The following is a 20,419-nucleotide window of genomic DNA, read 5'->3' on the forward strand; positions in this document are numbered from 1 at the left end:
AGTGGCCTGAAACTCCATTGCAAACCCAGGCAACATAAAACTGGCTGCAAATCCCTCTTGCTTGCTTTACAGTATGAAAATCATCGATTTGAGAGGTGTAGGATAGACCAACAGTAAACAACTTCATGTTTTGTGTGGAGAGGCTGTGTGTTGGCTTAGTTCTAATAAGCAATCATTGTGCAGGATCTGCACCATGCTGCAAGCCCATGCTAAACCTGTGCCAAGCATTCTATGTTAAGTACCCATCATAGCCACTCATGATTATCATCTATATGGTGCACAGAAAGGTAGATTTAGTAGAGCCTGCATTGTTGGAAGTATCTATGCAAAGTTCAGTTGGTTTGCTTTAGGCACACAGTCTAAAAGCTAACCTTTAATCATCCCTCTAGCTTTAATGTTCATTGTCTAGTGAGGGAATAATATGTGCTGAAGTTTAGGTTTGACAGGTAGGAGTGCTATAAGGCGGTAAAACAATACTTTGAAGTAGTCCCAGAAAAATTCATTTGAAGCATATGGTATTGTCTCTAGGTAAAAGAAAGCAGAACTAGAACAGAAATGTTATTTGACATAATCTTTACTAGACACTGTTTAAAACTTGTGTTGTATCTTGACCCAGTGTTAGGTTGGTTTCACATAGTAATCATGTTTCTGTAAAAAAGGAATAAATAAGAAATGGATTAATGAATTCAATTTAATGTTTCGCCAGTGTAATGCTTCTGAAAAATATTTACTAAAATTTCCAACACATGCATGAGTAAAGGGACAACACCATTCAGTAGTTTTTTGTTCTAATAAAATAAAAAGACAATTTTGCTTTGTTGTTTTTTTAGTGATAACAAAATTAAATATACAGAAAGAGTTAAGACTGGTGTTACTGGGGAGCAAATCTGGTTGCAAATCAATGAGCCAACACCCAGTGACAAAGGGAAATATATATTGGAGCTCTTTGATGGTAAAACTGGACACACAAGAATGGTGGATCTTTCCGGACAAGGTAAATTGATTCCTTCATCTGCATCTCCATCAGTATCACCTGGCAATGATGAAACTGTTGCAAAAGTCATTATGAGTGGTAGTCCCAACACCATTTACTCTTCTAATGTTGTTATTCTCAATGCAACTTCCAGCTCCCCATTCTAAATTCACAAGTTTCCCATTCTATCAGCTGTTTGCTTTAGCTCACAATCAAGGTTATCAGCTAGTGTTCCCAGTACTTGAAATTATGATGTTCTGGTCATGCCTTGCTGTTCATTCCTATGCATTTTTATTCAGAATTCCCATTGTTCAATAGGACTTACTCATACATAATTGTGCATAAGTTTGCAGTTTTACGGTGCATCCTAAGCATGTTTACTTCGAAGAAGGTTCCATTGAGCTCAATTGGGCTTAATCCCTAGTAGGTGTGTTAAGGATTACACTTCTGGATGGAAAACAAAAGGTGTTTCCCATTGAGTTTACCCATTTTTGTGGGATATTTCTCATTTCTTCTAGTTAGAGAGACTTCTGGTTCTTCCATGCTACCATTAAACATGTAGCTCTGCCCCACTTGCCTTTAAGAAGCCTGCAAGTCCAATGATTTGTTGTTGCAGAGTTGCACTGTCTTTAGGAGGAAACAACAAACATTCCTTAGGATGTATTGCAAAATGACCCAGTCTACTGTCTGTGCAGTAGATCAGACAGTACTACTACTGAGATACTACTGAGGTATTATCTGTACAGTAGGATATATCGTTTTTAGAAAATGGTAAAATGGTTGAATCTGCCCCAAATCTATGCAAACTAAGTATACAAATAATACCACAAAGTATCTACATAAATACTAATATTGCTCTATTTTTTTAAAGCATTTGATGAAGCCTTTGCTGAATTCCAGAGATTAAAGTAAGTATCATTCATGCTATAAGCAATTTAAATAAGGTAGTAGAGCTTTTGCCATAGAAAGTTATGTCGTCGTTTGGCTTTTATTAGCATGCAGAATACAATGCTTTTCCTGTCAAAGATAGTTTCAACATTACTGTTGAAATCCATTACTGGATTTGGTGCTGGAATTCCAGAGGAAGAGAAATTTGTATCACCAAAGTGAGATATTATGCAAGAAGATTTCGATCAGCTGATTAAAGACCTGCTCTAAGAGTGATTGCTTTAGGATGAAATGAAACTAAGTTTTCTTTTTGTCTTTTTTGATTACAGAGCAGCAGCTATTGCAGAGAAAAGTAAGAAAAACTATTTTTTACATTGCCGGTCTACTATTGTTTGCATTCGGTTATCAATAGAATGTAGTGTTGCATTGCTTCTCATATCCCTGTCTGGTAGGAAGTTTCAGAGCAGCATATATAATTTTCTTGTGAGAATAGAGTAGTAGTAGTAGTAGTACTATTAGTAGTAGTAGTAGTAGTAGTACTATTACTACTACTACATTAATTATATACCACTTTTCAACAAATGTTCTCAAAGTGGTTCACAGAGATAAATAAATAATGATTGTTCTCTGTCCTAAAATGGCTCACAATCCAAGAAGAAACATAAGGTATACAGCAGCAGCATCCACTGAAGGGATGCTGTGCTGGGTTTGGATAGGAACAGTTGCTCTCCCCCTGCCAAATATAAGAGAATCACCACTTTGAAAGGTGCCTCTTTGTTCAGTTAGCAGGGCTTATATTACTAAGGTTATATGCAAAATATATAAATTGTGATTGACCAGCGAGGGGGAGGCAGGCATTCAGACTAGTGATGTGCAAACAGGTTTGATGTTGAACTGGTTCAGTTTGACTGTTTGGGGTCGAACCAAACCACCCCCTGTTTGGTCCGACCCAAGACCAATACACACACCCGTGCGCCCATTCGGGTGGGGTGTGTGTCATTATTTTTTTAAAAAATAATTTTTTTAAAACTTAACCTGTCTGGGAGAGTTGCTCAAGGCAGTGATGGTGTTGGGGATCCTGCAAAGGTTCCCCCTCTCCCAGCTGGCCTCCCTTACTGCCCAAATTGGCCTGTTGAGCTGGCTCTTCAGTCCGTTCGGGCCTTCCCCCTCCAGCATGGTGGCCCATTTGGAGGCCGCTGCACCTGCGTGTGGTGAACGGGCCAGTCTGGGCAGTAAGAGAGGCCAGTGGGGAGAGGGGGAACCTCCGTGGACAGCCCCACCCACCACCTTAAGCAAAATTTATAAAATTTAATTTTTTAAAAAATCACAAAGCCCCCCCCCCCGAACCAAACCCAGGGGGGTGGTTTGAGAGAGTGCTGGACTGAACTGGTCCAGACCAGCTGGTTCCATGCACACCCCTAATTCAGAGAGGCAGAACTAGTCTTAAAGCAATATCTTTACCCATATGGCCCCAAGCAACAGCAGCCCTGCAAAAATTGTTGCATGCTAACCAACTGTCAAAAGCTCAAACTTATGTTTCTGGTCAGATTCAAACTGGAAGTCTGTTTCCTTTCATCTTCATCCAGGCAGATGGATGCATTCCTAGCTGACATTAAGTGCCCATTAATCATTCATTGTTAGTAGCCAACCCACCAAATGGAATAGCATGTGGCTTATAATGGTACTTTTATAGCAATTACTTCATGCTGGATATGTATGTTGAAAGTAATTGTACTTTGACACAGCCTGGAACAGCATGTTATGATAAAGATTAAGCTGCTGGTTCTCAAAAGGTGATATTAAGTTCTCTCTCCTTCCCCTATGTAATGTGTTGTAACCCATGTCCTGATGTCACAATGTTATGTATTTCCTCATCCCCAAGAGTGGCAGGCAGTGCTGTGGAGTGCGGGCAAGGAAACGCATAACATTGTGATATCAGGAGACTAAGTAAGTTTTGCTACATGTTGCAAGAGGGAAGGGGGAGAATTAGATATGGAACAGCCAGTTTTGGTGGAAACCCCATTTAATGGAAGATTTAGTTCTGCCCCACCAAAAGAACAGAACTCTGATGTGTCTAGCCTTCACTATAGTATTGCCAACTTTAAACTTTTTTTTTAATTAATGTTGCGAACCATCTCAAGCAATAGTGTCCTGATGGGGTGGGGTATAAATCTTTTAAATAAATAATTAAATATAGGATCGGAATTTCATCTCTCTTTTTTGTGGTGTTGCAACATGTATATCTTGCATCAGTGGAGAAGGCAGTTGAATGGGTAGCCAGAAATGTAACATACACAGGACATCTGACATTACATTAACTTCAAGCAGTGGGGGGCAAAAAAAACCTGACTATCATTCTCAGTTTGCATCCATCATTGGCAGCTTGAACAAAAACAAGATAAAAGCATCAGAGGGAAAATGAAAACTTAAGTAGAGCTTATTTTGCAAACAATAAAACAAAAAAAAATTCTGATCTGTTTTCAGATCGTGCCCGGGTGCTTGGAGGTCTACCCGATGTTGTCACCATCCAAGAAGGCAAGGTACTGCACTGCACTGCACTGTACTGTACTTTAATTGAAACTTTTAAAAAAGCAATTGCAATTGCTACCTTCTCAAAAAATGAGAATGTTTCAGAATTACTTACAGACTCTGCCTTTTATAATGAGATAGCATTCATCCTTTCTGTGGGGAAAATACTGCAATGAGCCAAACAGGATGGCTTTATGTATTTAGGGCATATTCACTTGTTAAGCAATAAATGGAAGAGCCAGAGGATGCCAGCTAAATTTCAGGCCAACACAGAGCTAAGTCTGCTTAAGACCGTTGATTTTGTTCTTTTCTCTGGATTGGGTCTCAAAGTTCATGATTCCATCTCTGTGGGAAACTTATGAATAACTGTATTTTAAAAAACAAACTGAGCTTTATGCACCAGGTTACTCATTACATTAGCTTGAACTCTTGAACTCTCCTTTCCAAACAGTCAACTACACATGATATGGCACAGGTTCTGAGATGTTCAAAAAAGTGATATAAAAAGCAGTCCTGAGATGCAGTCTAGTTTATCCAAGAACTCCAGAGTAATTTTTAAAAGTCGGTATGCAGCACAATCCTATGAATATTTTCTCATAAGTAAGTTCCATTTGGTTCCATGGGATTTATTTCCAAGTAACTATGTACAGAATTGAACCTTAGCCCAATACTATCAATAAGACCGACATCCCAGTTCTAAACATATTAGTACAAAAGTATGTTCTATCTATTTCTGTGGCATGTACTTCCAAAGAAGTATGCTCAAACTGTAGCCTAAATCAGCATAAATCTATGTTTTCTAATGCAATTGGTTGCAGGTCTCAGACACTCTATTCTATGCAAAGACATACAGGGAGGAATGGTCTAACTCAGTGAGAGAATGAAAATAACTCAAGAGAAATCAATATTCTCTTATTAGTATTTAATGCCATACATCAAAATTATTGACATAAGAATTTGGTCAACAAGGTATTAACTATGTTGGCAAGTCTCATGGTGAAACAGTTACTCAAGATAGAATAGAATCCTCCTGATCCCAATTAATTTAACTGAATCCTTTGCAAAATTAGATGTAAGCATGATTTATGTAAGATTCTGGATTCCAACATCATATACTTTAACTCGCCTTAGCTAATATTTTACAACTGTCTGCTTCAGGCCTCATACAGAAATGATGAACAATGATTTTGCATAATAGTGAAATGACAAGTAACGGTTTAGTACTCTTTAATTTGTAATAATAAATTATGGACTTCATAAAGACAAAATTTGCTGGGTTCTGTTATTTCAACAGTAGAGTTACGCTTCAGTTGCCCTGAAAGGAATATCTGAACATCCTCATCCTCAGGAGATGGCTCTCCTTCTCCTTGCATTGGCTGCTTTAATGAGATCTATAAACACTGGCTTCCTGTTGCCAATCTTGGATCGTTGCCCAGTGTTGCTGATCATAGGAAGTTGAAGTTAAGGCACAGCAAGACATATTGTGAGGAAAGCAGAAGAACGCCTGCTGAATATGTATCTATTTTCTCTTGCAACATAAGCACATCGTCATTGCTTGAAATGTGTCATAATAGGCACTTGATAGAATTTATGTCTAGCTAGCTATACACACATTATGAACTAGGTTTTGCTTTTAAGCTACAGCCCGTGTTAGAAACAGAAGAAATGCACAAAGTTGGGCATGAGTGTCTGCAGGGATTTTTCTGGTGGAAAAGGGTGGCAAAGGCTGCAATTCTATACTTACTTACCTGGGAGTAAGTAAGCCCTATTAAATTCAATGGGACTGGCTCAATCTGGAGGACTGAGAGTAATTGTCCCCTCTTGCTCCTTCCCCCTAGATGCTCATGAGCTGGAGTTAGCTTCCAGAGTAATTTCTGGGCCTGTGTGAGTAGCAGAGAAATAAACCTGGTTAGAAGCAGCAACTTTTAAAGCATCATGTTTTGTGTCCTATCTGTCTTTTCCCGTTACTGTGGCTACTAGCAGCTTTAATGGCAATCTAAATCAGGGAAATGGCATGGGGGTGGGATGAGGACCCCTGTTTCCTGCAAGACCACAGGTAATCACTATTCTCTCCTTTTGCTGCTTTTGAGTCAGCAAAAAATGCCAGGAGATCTGATCACAGATTAACAGTGTCATTTCTAGTTTGGACCTCATCAGTTCATTGATCATGATTCTAGAGCAGAATTGTGGGGGACAAGAAATGCTCAGAACTGACACAGCCTGATGTATACTAATTGGCCCTCCTCCCATCAGTGCTATATGGTTTTATACATTACCTTGCTGGCCTCATTCTGGTTATGCTAGCACTTACATAATGAAACAGTGTTCTCTATACTCTATAAGTGGGTAATAAAAATTCACTCCAGCCTGGCTTTTGGCATTCAAGACTTCAGAAAGGGAGCTTTTATGCAGCCAGAAAATTAGAAACACATTTTTCCTGGCTAGTGAAAAACTCAAGTTGAAATGCTGCCTTTCTCTAATTGCAGTTATATTTTAGGAGTTTTGCTAACCCAGAATAAAGCTATTTTATTAGAAGGTTATTGTTTATTTTATTTTATGTATTTATTTATTTAACATATTTGTATACCACCCAAAACATGTCTCTTAATCATAACCATATAATCTAGGCACCAATATGTGTTTTCAAATAATATACAGTCTATATTATTAGGGTATATAATGCATATACAACAGCTATTATCACATGGTGAGCTGTTTTTGTAAAATGGTTCACCACAGCAGTTTTCTCCATGCAAGCCCTATGTTCAAAAAGGAAAGTTTTATAAATAATCCAAGGTTCACAGTGAATGGCTCATCATAAACGGCTTACCACATAATAGTCATTGTATGGAGTGATTTGTAACAGACTCCAAATGGATACCATACATGTAAACAAGCACAATCTATCTATTCTGATTTTGGTACTCAAACTTAATGTCCTTAGAACTGGCTGGGGATGGTTAATAATAAACTGAATTAAATAAAGCAAAACATATTCCTGCAAGACATGCTAAATATGATGAAACAAGCATCAACCAATGCAGGATCACTTTCTTGCTTGATTAGGAATCAGTAGCCACAATATGCTGGCTATCGGCTTAATGCCCTGTTTTTGAGCTTCCCAAAGGCATCCAGCCATTGTTGGAAATAGACTGGGTGGACCTTGGTCTGATTTAACAAGGCTGATTTAACACTTCGTAACACAATCTACAGGTTGCTTGCCTGTAACCTTGGTTCTTCTAGTGGTCATCTGTCCTTTTACATTGATGGGTTTTGCACCTGCACAAAGACCTCATCGGGATCTACCAAGCTCTATCTCCTGCTTTTTGGTAGGAACCCCGCCCCCAGCCACTATATGCAGCTTCGCCTCTCCTCATCCCCGCAGTCACGGAGTCCGCGTTCAGTAGACCCCAGCAGGGAGGATGAGAGGGCGTGTAAAAGGACAGATGACCACTAGAAGAACCAAAGCTACAGGTAAGCAACCTGTAGTTCTTCGACATGGTCTCTGGCTTTTACACTGATGGGCACATAACAAGCTAGCACCCAATGAGGAGGGAAGAAGTTGATAGGCATGAAGCTAGACACAGGTGGTAGTGAACAAGATTCCTTTATTCAAACAAATAAGAGCAATTAGGAGAAAATAGACTGCAGTACGGCTCTGCCAAATTTAGCATCATTATGAGATCTAGAATCAATAGCATAGTGCCGCATAAAGGAATGGGGTGAAGTCGGAACTGAACAGTCAAAGGCAACCGAGGCCACCACAGACCTAGAGGAGTGAGCTTTTATTACCCCCAGTAACTGCTTTTTTGCCAATTTATAACAAAGCTCAATAATTGAAATAATCCATCTGAATAATGACTGTGAGGACACCTTTACGAGGGCCCTCATAAGAAACAAATAGAGAAGAGGCCTTTCTCCACTGTGTTAACCTTTGAACATAGAAGGCTAGAGCCCTCCAGACATGTAAACAATGCAATGTGCTCTCTGCTGGGGAGGATGGATCCTTAAAGAACACAGGCAAGTTAATAGGTTGGAAATGATGCAAAGTGGAGACAACTTTAGGGAGGAATTGAACATCCGGCCTGAGCAGTACCTTATCCTGGTGAAATTGCATATATGGGCGATCAGACCTTAGCGCTCTGAGCTCGCTCACCTTTCTGGCTGAAGTAATGGTCACCAAAAAGGCCATCTTCCACGTGAGCAGGCAGGGCTCGATTAAGGCCATGGGTACGAAGGGTCTGTGCAAAAGGCCAGCCAACACCACAGCCAAATCCCAAGCTGGGGCCATAACAGGATCATCTGGAAGAGAATGGGACAACCCGTTCAAAAAACATTTAACCAAGGGATGTTTAAATCAAGAACTCCCAGGACCAGGGCAGAACGCCACAATGGCCACTATATGCACCTGAAGGGAGGACAGCTTTAGGCCAGACCCTTTTAAATGCAATAGGTAAGTACAAATATTTTGAACAGTCAAGTTAGACAACTCAAAGTTTTGTTGAGTAGTGAAAGTCACAAAACGAGTCCGCTTATAGCCATATGACTTCCTAGTTGAAGGTTTCCAAGCTGCAATCAAGACCTCCGTAAGTTCTGCGGGAATGTCTGCGAAATCTTCCATGCAGCGAGATGAAGGGACCGAATTTCAGGGTACAACAACTGACCTCCCTGCTGGGACAGGAGGTGAGGCCGATAAGGGAACCTGATGTGCGCCTCCACCAGGCACATGAGAACCGGAAACCAGAGTCTCCTGGGCCACCACAGTGCTATTAGTATGGCCTGGACGTTCTCTGCTCTCAACTTCTGAAGCACTCTCGGTATGAGCGGAACTGGAGGAAAGAGATAGATGTGAGTGGTTTTCCAGGCAAGAACAAACACATCCTCTAGGGAAACCAGTCCCTTTCCGCCCCTGGAGCAGTAGAGGGCACACTGAGCATTGTCCTCTGATGCAAAGGCATCTAGAGTCAGAGTGCCCCACACTGTAAATATCCCTTGAAGTACGTCTCGGTCTAACATCCATTCATGGGAGATCTACATCATTCGGCTTAAGCCATCCGTGTGCACATTCTCTTTTCCTTGAATATGGATTGCATGTGGTGTCACTGCATGCTGGATTCACCAAAGCTACAGGTCGATGGAAAGGCACAGGAGAGCTCTGGGGCCCGTGCCTTATTGCCAATTTATATAAGCTTTGGCTGTAGTGTTGTCCATCTGGACCATCACAGGGCACCCCTTGATCATAGGGAGAAAATCCTTCAAGGCACGAAAGACGGCCAACAGTTCTAGAAAACTGATATGGCGCCTGACCTCTTCCACAGTCCAGTGCCCACTGAAACAATATTGATCCATATGTGCACCCCAACTGAGCTCTGATGTGTCAGTAGTAATTATGAATACTGGAAGGGGTTGATGGAAGGACACACCGAAAGCGAGATGTTATTTTGGTCCACCACAACACATCTTCGCACACCCTTGGAAAAGGGGTTAGGCAAGTGGATTGAGAGTCTCGAAGAGGGTCGAACACATTGAGAAACCATCTCTGCAGAACATGCATCCTGAGACGTGCAAGAGGCAGAACATAGGTGGTTGCCGCCATGTGGCCCAGAAGGCATTGAATGGCACAGGTGGTCTGTGGCCTGCCCAACACAAAGACTCCACAATTGTTCTTAAACGGCTCTCCAGCAGAAAGACCCTTTCCAGTTGGGTATTGAACACCAGCCCCACGAACTAAATCCTTCTGGCCAGGCATAGTTGGCACTTCTCGAAATTGATTTGTAGGCCTAGAGCTTCCAGAGTATCTATGGTAAGTTGGAAAGACCTTAAAGTGTTCTCTCTGGAACCACTCACAAGAAGCCAATCAGTTAGATAGGGCAGTATCTGGACTCCCTGTTCTTGTAGGAAAGCCACCACCAGGGCCAAGCATTTTGTAAAAACCCTGGGAGCTGTCAGCCCAAAGGGCAGAGCCTTGAATTGATAGGAGTTCCCTCCTATCTTGAATCTCAGGAAGTGGTGTTGTTGTGGGCAAATCGAGACATGATAATATGCAACTTGCAGGCCCAAGGACACCATCCACATGCCCCGATCTAGGAGGGCTAGGATAGTAGATACGGAGAGCATGCAGAATGTCTTGTAAACTATGTATTTGTTGAGCTCCCTGAGATCCAATATGGGGTGTAGTCCGCTGTCTGGCTTCAGAACTAAAAAATAACGGGAATAGAATCTGGGAGCGTTCTCGTTGGCAACCCTTTCTATTGCATCTTTCAAGAGAAGGGCGGAGACTTCCTCTCTGAGAGCTGGGCTGGAAAGTGTGACCACTATCCCCAAAGAGAGGGGCATATGAAGGAAATCTAGAGCAAAACCTATGAGTATAATGGTAAGAACCCACTGGTCCGCAGTCACCTTTTCCCAAGCCTTGGCAAAGGGGGCCAAGCAAGTTCAAAATTTTCAGTGTTCATTGTTTCTTCTGAAAGGTGGACTCTCTCTGTTTCTGGAAGGAAGGCTTATTGGCCTGGTAGCCCAACTTAGTGGTTGGAGCGTACTTTCCAAGGGAGGTTTTGCACGATCCTGCCCTCACCAGTCCCCTGGCGGTGTTCGGGATTGAGGTCTGCTCTGCGAACAAGAAGGGCTTCGTTGAAAGGATCGGTAGTCTTCCGAGACCAATCATAAGAGTCCTCATGGTACCAGTGTCCGGACCTGAACTTATCAAACTCCGTATGATAATGTGACTGAAGCCATCTATAAGCAGCTTCCTCCTGATGTCAATCACTGCAGAAGGGTGAATCAGGGCCATCAGCATAGAGAGAGCTCCCTGGAGAATCTCGGTATTGATCCATGAGGGAGCAATCATAACTGTCCTGGTCTCTCCCATATCTACGCTGCCAGGAACGATCCCCTGTGTCCCAACCATCTTCTTGATCCTGAGAGAGGGCACACCCGAAGGGCGGGGAATGTTGCTGAGAGAGCCAAGATGAGTGGTTCCTCTTCCTCCGGAGAAGAAACTTCATAGTCAGAAATGCCATAATCAGGGCCATCTTCTCCTTCAGGGGCGTCGTTGTCCAGTTCGGGTATGAGAGAAGGTGAAGCCTTTTGCTGAGGCGAGACATTGTCCTTTGGTACCGACTGCTCAAGCAGGGTGGCATCAACGGGCGCCTCAGTTCAGGAAGGAAGTTTAAACTTCTTCTTGGGCTCCTCTGAAGGCACCACTGGAAGGGTTTCTTCTTCTTGGGAATTGGTGGCAGATGTTGACCCGCAGGTAATGGAGACCCTTGATGAACTTTCTTTTTCTTCTTCTTAAGTGGATCAGAGGAGACCAGAGGACATGTTGATATCAAGGACAACGGAACAGACGTGGGTACTGAGCTGAAAGGTGCAGAGGAAACCACCAACTCAGTCACTTCCGATACCGGTATCGAGGGAGTCACCGAGGCCACGTCAGACTGCAGTGGCGCCTGAGGAGAAGATTCCGGCCACTATGTGGAAGCTGAAGACACCATTTTCAAAGTACGCTTCAATGACAAGGCCTCTGAAGAACGGAGGGCTAATTCCCACAGAGCTGTGCGCAGGCGAGAAGCCCTATTTTTCGAGCCTGTTTTCGAAGCCTCTGGCAGTGAGAGCAGTTCTCGACAATGTGGGATTCCCCCAAACAAACGAGACACTTGGTATGAGTATTGGGGGAAGGGATCTTAGACTCACAGTGGGCACACTTTTTAAAGTTTGTTGTCCCTGGCATAGAAAAACACAGGGCCCAAGGCCACCAGGCTCTGTCCCGTCTGGGAGCGAAGCCTCTCACGAAAGAAGGCAGGGAGAAGGCACTGACAAAAGGAAAATGCCAAGAAAAAATGCAACTATGTGAAAAATAAAGAAAGAGATAAAAAGATGTGAAAGGGGAAGCAGGAGAAACAACAAATAGAAGAAAAACGCTTTCCTTTCTACTTGCTGTGGAGCCAGCAATCTACTGAGACAATGAAGACAACGAAGACTGAGACAACGAAGCAGACAACGAAGACTGAGGGGATGAGGAGAGGCGCAGCCACATATAGCAGCTGGGGGCAGGGTTCCTGCCAAAAAGCAGGAGATAGAACTTGGTAGATCCCGATGAGGTCTTTGCGCAGGTGCAAAGCCCATCAGTGTAAAAGACAGAGACTATGTCGAAGAAACGCTTTGTTACAACCAATACAGATTTGGATTCCTTTGTGCCAGACTGATAACTTTTTCTAAATACTCCTGTGGAGCTGCATCTCCATTGTCTTTCCTTTTCTTCAGAGAAAAACAAATCGGGGGGAGGGGTCCCCATAAAGTCATAACTCTTCTTAATTTTGAATGGTGGATTCTTATTTTTTGCACTTTTATAACCCTTTGGTATTTTTACTCCTCCTTGTTTGAAGGTTCCTGCAACATTGCTCCTCATGGAAAAAATGCAAAAAAGCATTATCTTGCACTTGGCTTCCACCAATCTCTTTTCACCATGGTGGTGTCAAATATGAGGAAAACAAAGCAACAGTGATCTTTACAAAATAACATACCATGGATCTTATCACAAACTATTCACATGTTTCTTTTTTCAGATTTACTGATTTATGTAGTTGAGTTTACAGAACCAGCATCTGATTACGTTGCACAGACAAAAATACGTGTCACTCAGAATCCTACAATATAATACAAGAAAGGACTCCTGTAGTGTTAAACATGTATAAAAGACTGAATTTTCTCATAAAATTCCTTAGTTGTATTAGTCTAAACAAACATCATATTTGTTTATATGAACATCAATGTTAGTGTGATCTGCAGACTGACCTTGGGAATAATTTGTTTATATATACATATGTGAACTGTATTGTGATTGGCACCTAATTTCATGGCAATATTTCTTAGCTTCATTAGTCTAAAACAAGCATAATGTTTGTTTATAAGAACATGAATGTTAGTGTGGCCTGCAGAGTGATCTTGAGGTTAGTTTGTTTTGTTTTGATATTTGATCTGTGATGTTGTGATTGGCACTTAATTTCATGTCATTATGACTGAAGGAATGATATGGATTGAGTCCAAAGGTTCCCTTCCTCTGATGGGAAGAGCTTCTTCCATAGCAAGGAGTCCTGCTGGAACTTTGGATGCAAGCCTCTGTAATTTATAAGACAGGATTGAGGAATCCACCAGTGCCTTGATTTTCTTAGGAACAAAGCAGCTAGCAATTGATCACTTTAGTGCACCTAATATTCTCATCACTGAACTACAACTCCAGAGTTAATTTTCTATCGACCATGTTTTGCTTGTTCAGTGGCCAGGCCGGCCCGCCGCCTACTGCCCCCAGCCACCTGCTGTGGCAGGAGCAGCCTGTTTCTTCCCCGCCCACCTGTGGTTTTGGCTGGTAGACCAGCCGGAAAGCTGCCCCGCCACCTCCTCTCTCCCTTCCTCCCAGCAGCTAGTTCCCAGCAACCGGGCTGGCCTGCCACTGCTTGCTCCCACCGGCAAGCTGGCCAGCCACCCACTGGCAGCATCAGCCCACTTATTCTGCCACCCTGCGCTTTCTGGCTGGCGGGCCGGCCAGAAAGCTGGCCCATCACCTCCTCCCACCCGCCTGCCAATTCCCGGCGGCCAGCCCAGCCCACCGCCACCTGCTCCTGGCGGCTGGGCCGGGCTGCTGCTGCCTTCTCCCACTGGCCAGCTGGCTGCCCACTGGTGGCCGGCATCCTGATTTTCTCCCCCGACCCATTGCTAATCGGCAGCTGCTTGCAAACTCTCACAAGAGCTGTCACACATGGGATTAGCAACAGGTACGCCTAGGAGAAATAAATATATAGATTTATGAACTAAGTTAATCCTTTGTGTTGAAACTGGTGATATTCTGAAAGCACACATGTCTGGATATTTTACAAAAGTCTATTTCTGGGGAGGCACTGATAGAAAGAAGTGCATTAAAGGAACTTTGAAAACTAGGTCATGTAATGGTCTTTCCCCCCTGATGTAGCTAGCTTTCAGCAGAAAGTTTGCCTATTTAATGAATGGATCATGATGGTACTACCTTTCCCATCTGATCCATATTTGCTCCCTCACATATAACCATGGTATCTTCATATAACCATGGTGTGTGACAGCAGTAGAGCCTAGAAACTGTCCCTGAGAAAAAAAGTATTGATTTAATATTAAAAGCAAGGCAATTAGATGTTAGCTTTAACAGAAAGTTGTAAAACCACAACCTAGTCCAATGAAACTGCTAGGGTTATTTATTTTATTTTAAAAATTTATTATATTTGTTGGGTTGTGCCATCAAGTCGGTGTTGACTCCTGGCGACCACAGAGCCATGTGATTTTCTTGCTAGAATACAGGAGTGGTTTACCATTGTCTTCTCCTGTGCAGTATGAGATGATGCCTTTCAGCATCTTCCTATATCGCTGCTGCCCAGTATAAGAGCTTCCCATATTCTGGGAAACACACCAGCGTGGATTTGAATCAACAGCTCCTGTTCTCTAGGCAGGTTGCTTCCCTGCTGCGCCATTAGGTGGTACACCACCCCAAACTTCCATTTCTGGGTGGTTTACAGCAACATAAAACAAAATAGAAAGAAATTGAAACCTTAAAACAATTTAAAACCATGTCTAGTTAAAAAGATGAATAAATGTGTGTTTAGAGACTTTCATTCCATCCTGAGACTCTGGAATGCGGTCCCTTGCTCCTATTTCAGCAAGGCACCGCATTCCAGAGTCTCCGGATGGCAACACAGAAGGCCCGTCCCTGTGTAGCCACCAGCTGAGCTGGTGGCAACTGCAGATGAACCTTTCCAGATGATCTCAATGAGCTATGGGGATAGGGCTTGTATTTTGCCTGGAAACTTACTGGTAGCCGCTGTAGTTATTTTAATATAGGAATAATATGGTCTTTCTGAGATGACCCAGAGACCAACCTGGCTGTCACATTCTGTACCTGTGAGGCAAGCTAGATGGATTGGCACAAGGACCGATCCAGATAGAGATTTCAAGCTCTTTCTAGGTTGTAGGAGGGCAAACACAGTGCCCAGTGGAGTCCCAAGTATAGCATATGAGGGAGCGCGAAGGTTGCTGGTTGGAGTCCCAAGTATAACACACGGTGGAATATACAAGGAAGCACCAAGATGGTTTACAGTTGTAGTCTCAAGCTGCAAGTACAAGAAAGCACACTGAGTCATGGAATTAGGAATACTTGTATCACAAAATGTGCCTTGGAGGCACATTCTTACTGTTGTATTTTGCTGATTAGAGGGGCCGGGATGGGCCTAGACAGAATGCATTGTGTCTGATTGTTCTTCCTGGGTGTAACAATGTGGGGATCACCTTTTGTGTGCAAGGCTGATTGTGATGAAAATCTATGTGGGTGCATCCAAGATATCTGTGTTGGGAAGGACTCTTCAGTAGTCCAATAAATAGTTTCAATAGGTACACCTCTAGACCTACGTCACTGACAACTCCTTTGTGATGGAGGGCTGTTGCTACACCACCTTATCTACTTTCTCTTCCTGTTTGGCATAATCGTTTTTTTAAAGTGCTGTTATCTCTTGCGAGGGGATGTAGGGTGTTAGGAGAGTGGCCTTGGAAGTTAACTCGCTATAGTTAACTACTGGAGTCTAGTAACCTGGTACCCCCCGCATAGGGAGAGGGGGGTGGATCTAATCCCCGTTCCAATCTGTGTTGTTTGCAGCCAAGTCTAGGGGTGACAAGTCCACTGCCAACTAAGTGGCCTATCCCCATGTGAGAGTTCACATTGCGGTGCAGTTCCTGAGCATATCCAAAGCGCAATCTCCAAGCCTGGAGATGCAACTGCAAACAGGGAGGCTCCTGGGAGCCGGGCAGAATAAGTACAGTAGAGAACAATAGTATAAGCCATGTCAGACAAGGGTCAAGAGAACAGGTGATAGGCCGAACCATTCTAAACAGTTTATCCACATCATTAGGAGTCACAAACTGAAACTGATCCAGCCTAACCACACAAGAGGAGTTGCTGGTCACCTCTGCATTAGACTCTGCTATAATTGTGAGGTCTACATCGGCCTGAATATGAGAGATTTTATCCACAAAGAACTTATTAAAAACATCACAACAGGTAATTGATGGTTCCAAATTCTGATTCAAGGGAGAAGGGGCATGTATTAGCCCTCTCACAACCCTAAACAACTCCACTGGACATGAGCTTGTGGATGCAATATGGGCAGAAAAGAATCACTTCCTTGCCACACATATTGCCTGAGCACAGATCTTCAAATGCGCTCTATGTTGTAATCTGTCGGATCCGAGTAGAGAATTTCTCTACTTACGCTCCAGTCATCTACCTTGCCACTTCAGCTCCCATAGTTCTTCCATATATGAAGGGGACAATTTTGAAGTGGGTCAGAGAGGGCGCTTAGGAGCGATCATGTCAACTGCCCTAGTGAGTTTGTGTTCCAGTGCTCAACCAGGGCAACAACAAGATCACTGGCAGAGCCAAAACTAATTCCTTCCAAGGCTTCTTGGAATCTTGTTGGATCCTATAACCTTCTCAGGCAGACCATCTTAATAAGCCCCTCACCCCTGCAGAGGTGGGACGTGATTCTGAGTCCAACCTTAAACAGATAGTGGTCTGTCCATGATAATGGGGGACTCACAGGAGTCCCCACTCACAGAACAACACCCTGATCAGAGCAAAAGATCAGATCAAGCATTTGACCAGCAACATAACAGATCTGAGACCGCTTGGGATAGACCCATAGTTCTCATGGCCACTATGAATTCCTGAGCTACCTCGGACAAATTGGTCACAAAGTGAACATTGAAGTTGACCACCTCCATAAGCCTGGGGGACTCCAACACCAAGCCCAAGACCAAATCTGTCAGCTCCGTTATGGACTCTGTTGGGCAGCGGGGTGATCAGTACACCAGCAAAAGTCCCAGTCTATCCCTCGTCCCCAAACTTAAGTACACACATTTGATATGGTTAGATACTTTGTTGGGGATCCTGGTAAGGGATATGTTATTCTTACAGACCACAGCTTTCTTGTATCTCTCTAAGGGTTTAACTTTAATCATCGCATGAAAACTTTCTTGTATCATGAATTTTTGTTGGGATTTAGAAGACAGATTTGCAAACATTTTTGTGGCATTCATTATAGAAAAGATTTTTAAAATAAAACAAGACAGACCATTGTTTAGTACAAAGTCAATTTTTAAAGTAATCCTAATATCTAATTTTGTGTTAAAATGAGTGTGCAGTTAGTGATGACCATGACTATTAAGAAGAGGATTAAGTCTGTAAAGAACTGAAATATTTTAATTCAGAAGTCTGTTTCTTTACCTTCCTAGCATAACATCAATTTATGTAAATCTTGGATATGTATCTGTATATGCTTTGTTATAGAAGACATGTTAAAAACAGCATATTCAGGAAGTATAAATATTTAGGAAATTTATTTATAGCTGTATCCTTTGGTGTGTTTCTGCAGGCGCTTAATCTTACATGCAGTGTCTGGGGGAATCCTGTCCCAGAGGTTTCATGGCTGAAGAATGAAAAGCTTCTGGTGGGAGATGACCATATCATCCTGAAAGTTGAATCTGGAAAGCATGCCTGCTTCACCATCACTGCCGTCAGTACAGCTGATTCAGGGAGATACAGCCTTGTAGTGAAAAACCAGTATGGCACAGAGACAAGTGATTTCACTGTAAGTGTGTTCATACCTGAGGAAGGGATTGAGATCCCCCAGCCAGAATCTGGTAAAGGAGATAAGAAAAAGAAAGCACGAAGCTAAAACTAAGGAGGACAACTGTTGGGGAGAGTGAGAATTCTATCCATTTTAATAATGTGTGTGTAGACTGTTTTGCCTATGCATAGGAGGTACAACTGGATCCTTCCACTCACTTCATTTAAGGCTTTCTGATATACTAAGTAAAATGGTAAAGGCTTCCCCCCACCTTTACAGAAATATGTTTTATCTTAGCCTTATTCACTTCAACACATTTATCTCAGCCTTCCATCTTAAATTAGGCCAATTTACCATTAATGCCATGTAGCAACTGTAGTTTGGCTATTCTTGTAAGTCTAAGTGTCCATAAGTCACAAGCATTTCATCTGAATCATTTAATGAAAACTAACAGTGAGGGGAGTGAAAGGACAAGTAATGGCCATGGTTTACTGGAGGTGCTTTTTCTTACCAGGAATCTAGATTTGATCAAACTGGTAATTTAGTATCAAATGTGTGTACTGTAGGGTAGTACTAGAAAGTGGATGTTAAAGCAAACAAATGTATGTGTTGCAATGATATTAATACACACTAATGTCAATGAAAAACTTTGACCCTCCTCATTATTCAGAAATAAACAAAACACTTTCCTTTCACCTGGTTTATCTGTCATGTTTATTTGCTCACTGCTCATATTCACCTAATTCCTCCTTCACCATTTTGGCTTTATAATCTTCACTTTGGTCTTTACTTCAGCACTTGGGAGATTTCAATTTATTCTACACTAACTTCTGCCTGCTTTGGTTTTTGCTACAAAAGTTACTTACGCATTCCATCAACTTTAAATGTGAACATTTTAAAGTAGAATAGTAGGCATTTTAGTAGTAATTTTCAATACTTAAGAGACCTCTTAGCTATTTATTGGTCATTCTTGTCTAGAGGCTTGTTCTAAGCATGATGGGCAGTTTAGAGTCAGAGGACTTCACTCTACCTAGTGGGAGCAGGTTACAGGGCCTGAGAGTTATTTGTTTAGGCCGCATTCACATGTAATGCGAAACTGGACTTGAAGGGGCCAGATGTTGCCAAACCATGATGTCTGATCGCGTGCAACTCTGGTCCCATTTGGAAAGTGGCCTGAGGTTGTGCTCCACAAACTCCAATGTTAACCCTCTGTTTGTAGTAAGTTTCACTGCTCATACCCAAGGTTTGAGTTTGGGAGTGTTACGAGCAAATGCAGAACTGGAGACTATCTGCTATAACCGGAGTTGATTGGCTGTGCGGGCTGTCCTTCAAGCAAGAAGGAAGCGTGCATAGCCTATTCCCCCTCCTCTCTGCAGTTGAACCCCCTAATACTTGTGAGTTCATCTCTTTGGATCCTGGTCACAACTTGCAAATAATTCTATGGCCATTGTGAAAATAGATTTCTGGATGCCAACACTTCTTGCTTGCACAATCTTTGTTTTTTGCTTTGCTGTAGCTGATTGTATCTCCTAAAGAGGAAGAAACTGGCTTAGCGACACTTGTTGCTGAGGTGCAGGACCTTCATCTAGATATAGTAGCTCTAGGTAAAAAGAAAAATCCCTCAAGGGATAAAGAAGGTAAGTGTGTTTAGTTGCACAGATCCAGTTCTGAGAAGAAAAATATGTAATTAAAGATTCATGCAGATCATTTCCTCCTAAAGTAACCTGCAGGTACTTTCCCATGTCAACAACCTGCCAACTTTGGAACAATCTTTCAAAATGTTGTTAGAGCACAATCCAGGCAAAATTAACTACTCTAGAGTTGCACTGATTTCAGAGGGAGGAGGTTTGCTCCATGTTTAATGATCACAATGAAATAAGTGATTTTAAAATGCTTCATTGCACCTGGATTGTGTCCTTAGTTGCTTCATTATACTGTAAAAGGGTTGTGTGGAGGGAAAAGGCTTTTGTTTTCTTAAGAGTGACTTTTCATACAGTTGCCTATATGTCATCATGTAGTTGGCCAGGCCTTTATTTTAGTGATTAGCTGCCAAGTTTTCCATGATACGAAAACCATCCAGAGATTTTTCTAAATAGATTTATCAGGCACTATTCTGAAAATTTTTCATATTTTGTTTGTTCAAAATGAATCACTTCAAGGAGATGGTGTCAGATGGTTCATAGGTTTCAGATGGTTCAACCTGCTTTAGGTTTTGTATTCTGTAGCCAAATGCATTTGCCATAAGTGGGAGAGGCAAGGGTAACCCACCCTCCCCCAAATCAGACTCTCTTTAAAAGTATTAAAAAAGACTTTAAAGAGGCTAAAGTGCATTTACCAATCTCCATCATGATGTATATCTAGTTGACTATTACAGCCAGGTTTTTTCCTTAAA

General features: G+C 42.3%; 1 protein-coding gene across 5 annotated transcripts in view; it reads left to right on the forward strand.

Annotated features, from left to right (window-relative positions):
• The window catches only part of MYOM1 (myomesin 1), a 110,419-nt gene that overhangs the window by 83,791 nt on the left and 6,209 nt on the right, over positions 1 to 20,419 (forward strand). For 3 of the 5 annotated variants that reach the window (XM_053243328.1, XM_053243329.1, XM_053243331.1), the window contains 6 exons: positions 831 to 994; positions 1,845 to 1,881; positions 2,191 to 2,213; positions 4,346 to 4,401; positions 17,833 to 18,048; positions 19,544 to 19,664. In XM_053243328.1, the coding sequence (XP_053099303.1) occupies positions 831 to 994; positions 1,845 to 1,881; positions 2,191 to 2,213; positions 4,346 to 4,401; positions 17,833 to 18,048; positions 19,544 to 19,664 (617 nt within the window). Of the gene's footprint in view, positions 1 to 830; positions 995 to 1,844; positions 1,882 to 2,190; positions 2,214 to 4,345; positions 4,402 to 17,832; positions 18,723 to 19,543; positions 19,665 to 20,419 lie in introns of those variants that run through there. The other 2 variants (XM_053243330.1, XM_053243332.1) reach the window with 1 other exon arrangement.

Source organism: Hemicordylus capensis, chromosome 4, assembly GCF_027244095.1.
Source record: "Hemicordylus capensis ecotype Gifberg chromosome 4, rHemCap1.1.pri, whole genome shotgun sequence".
Classification (NCBI taxonomy): Eukaryota; Metazoa; Chordata; class Lepidosauria; order Squamata; family Cordylidae; genus Hemicordylus; species Hemicordylus capensis.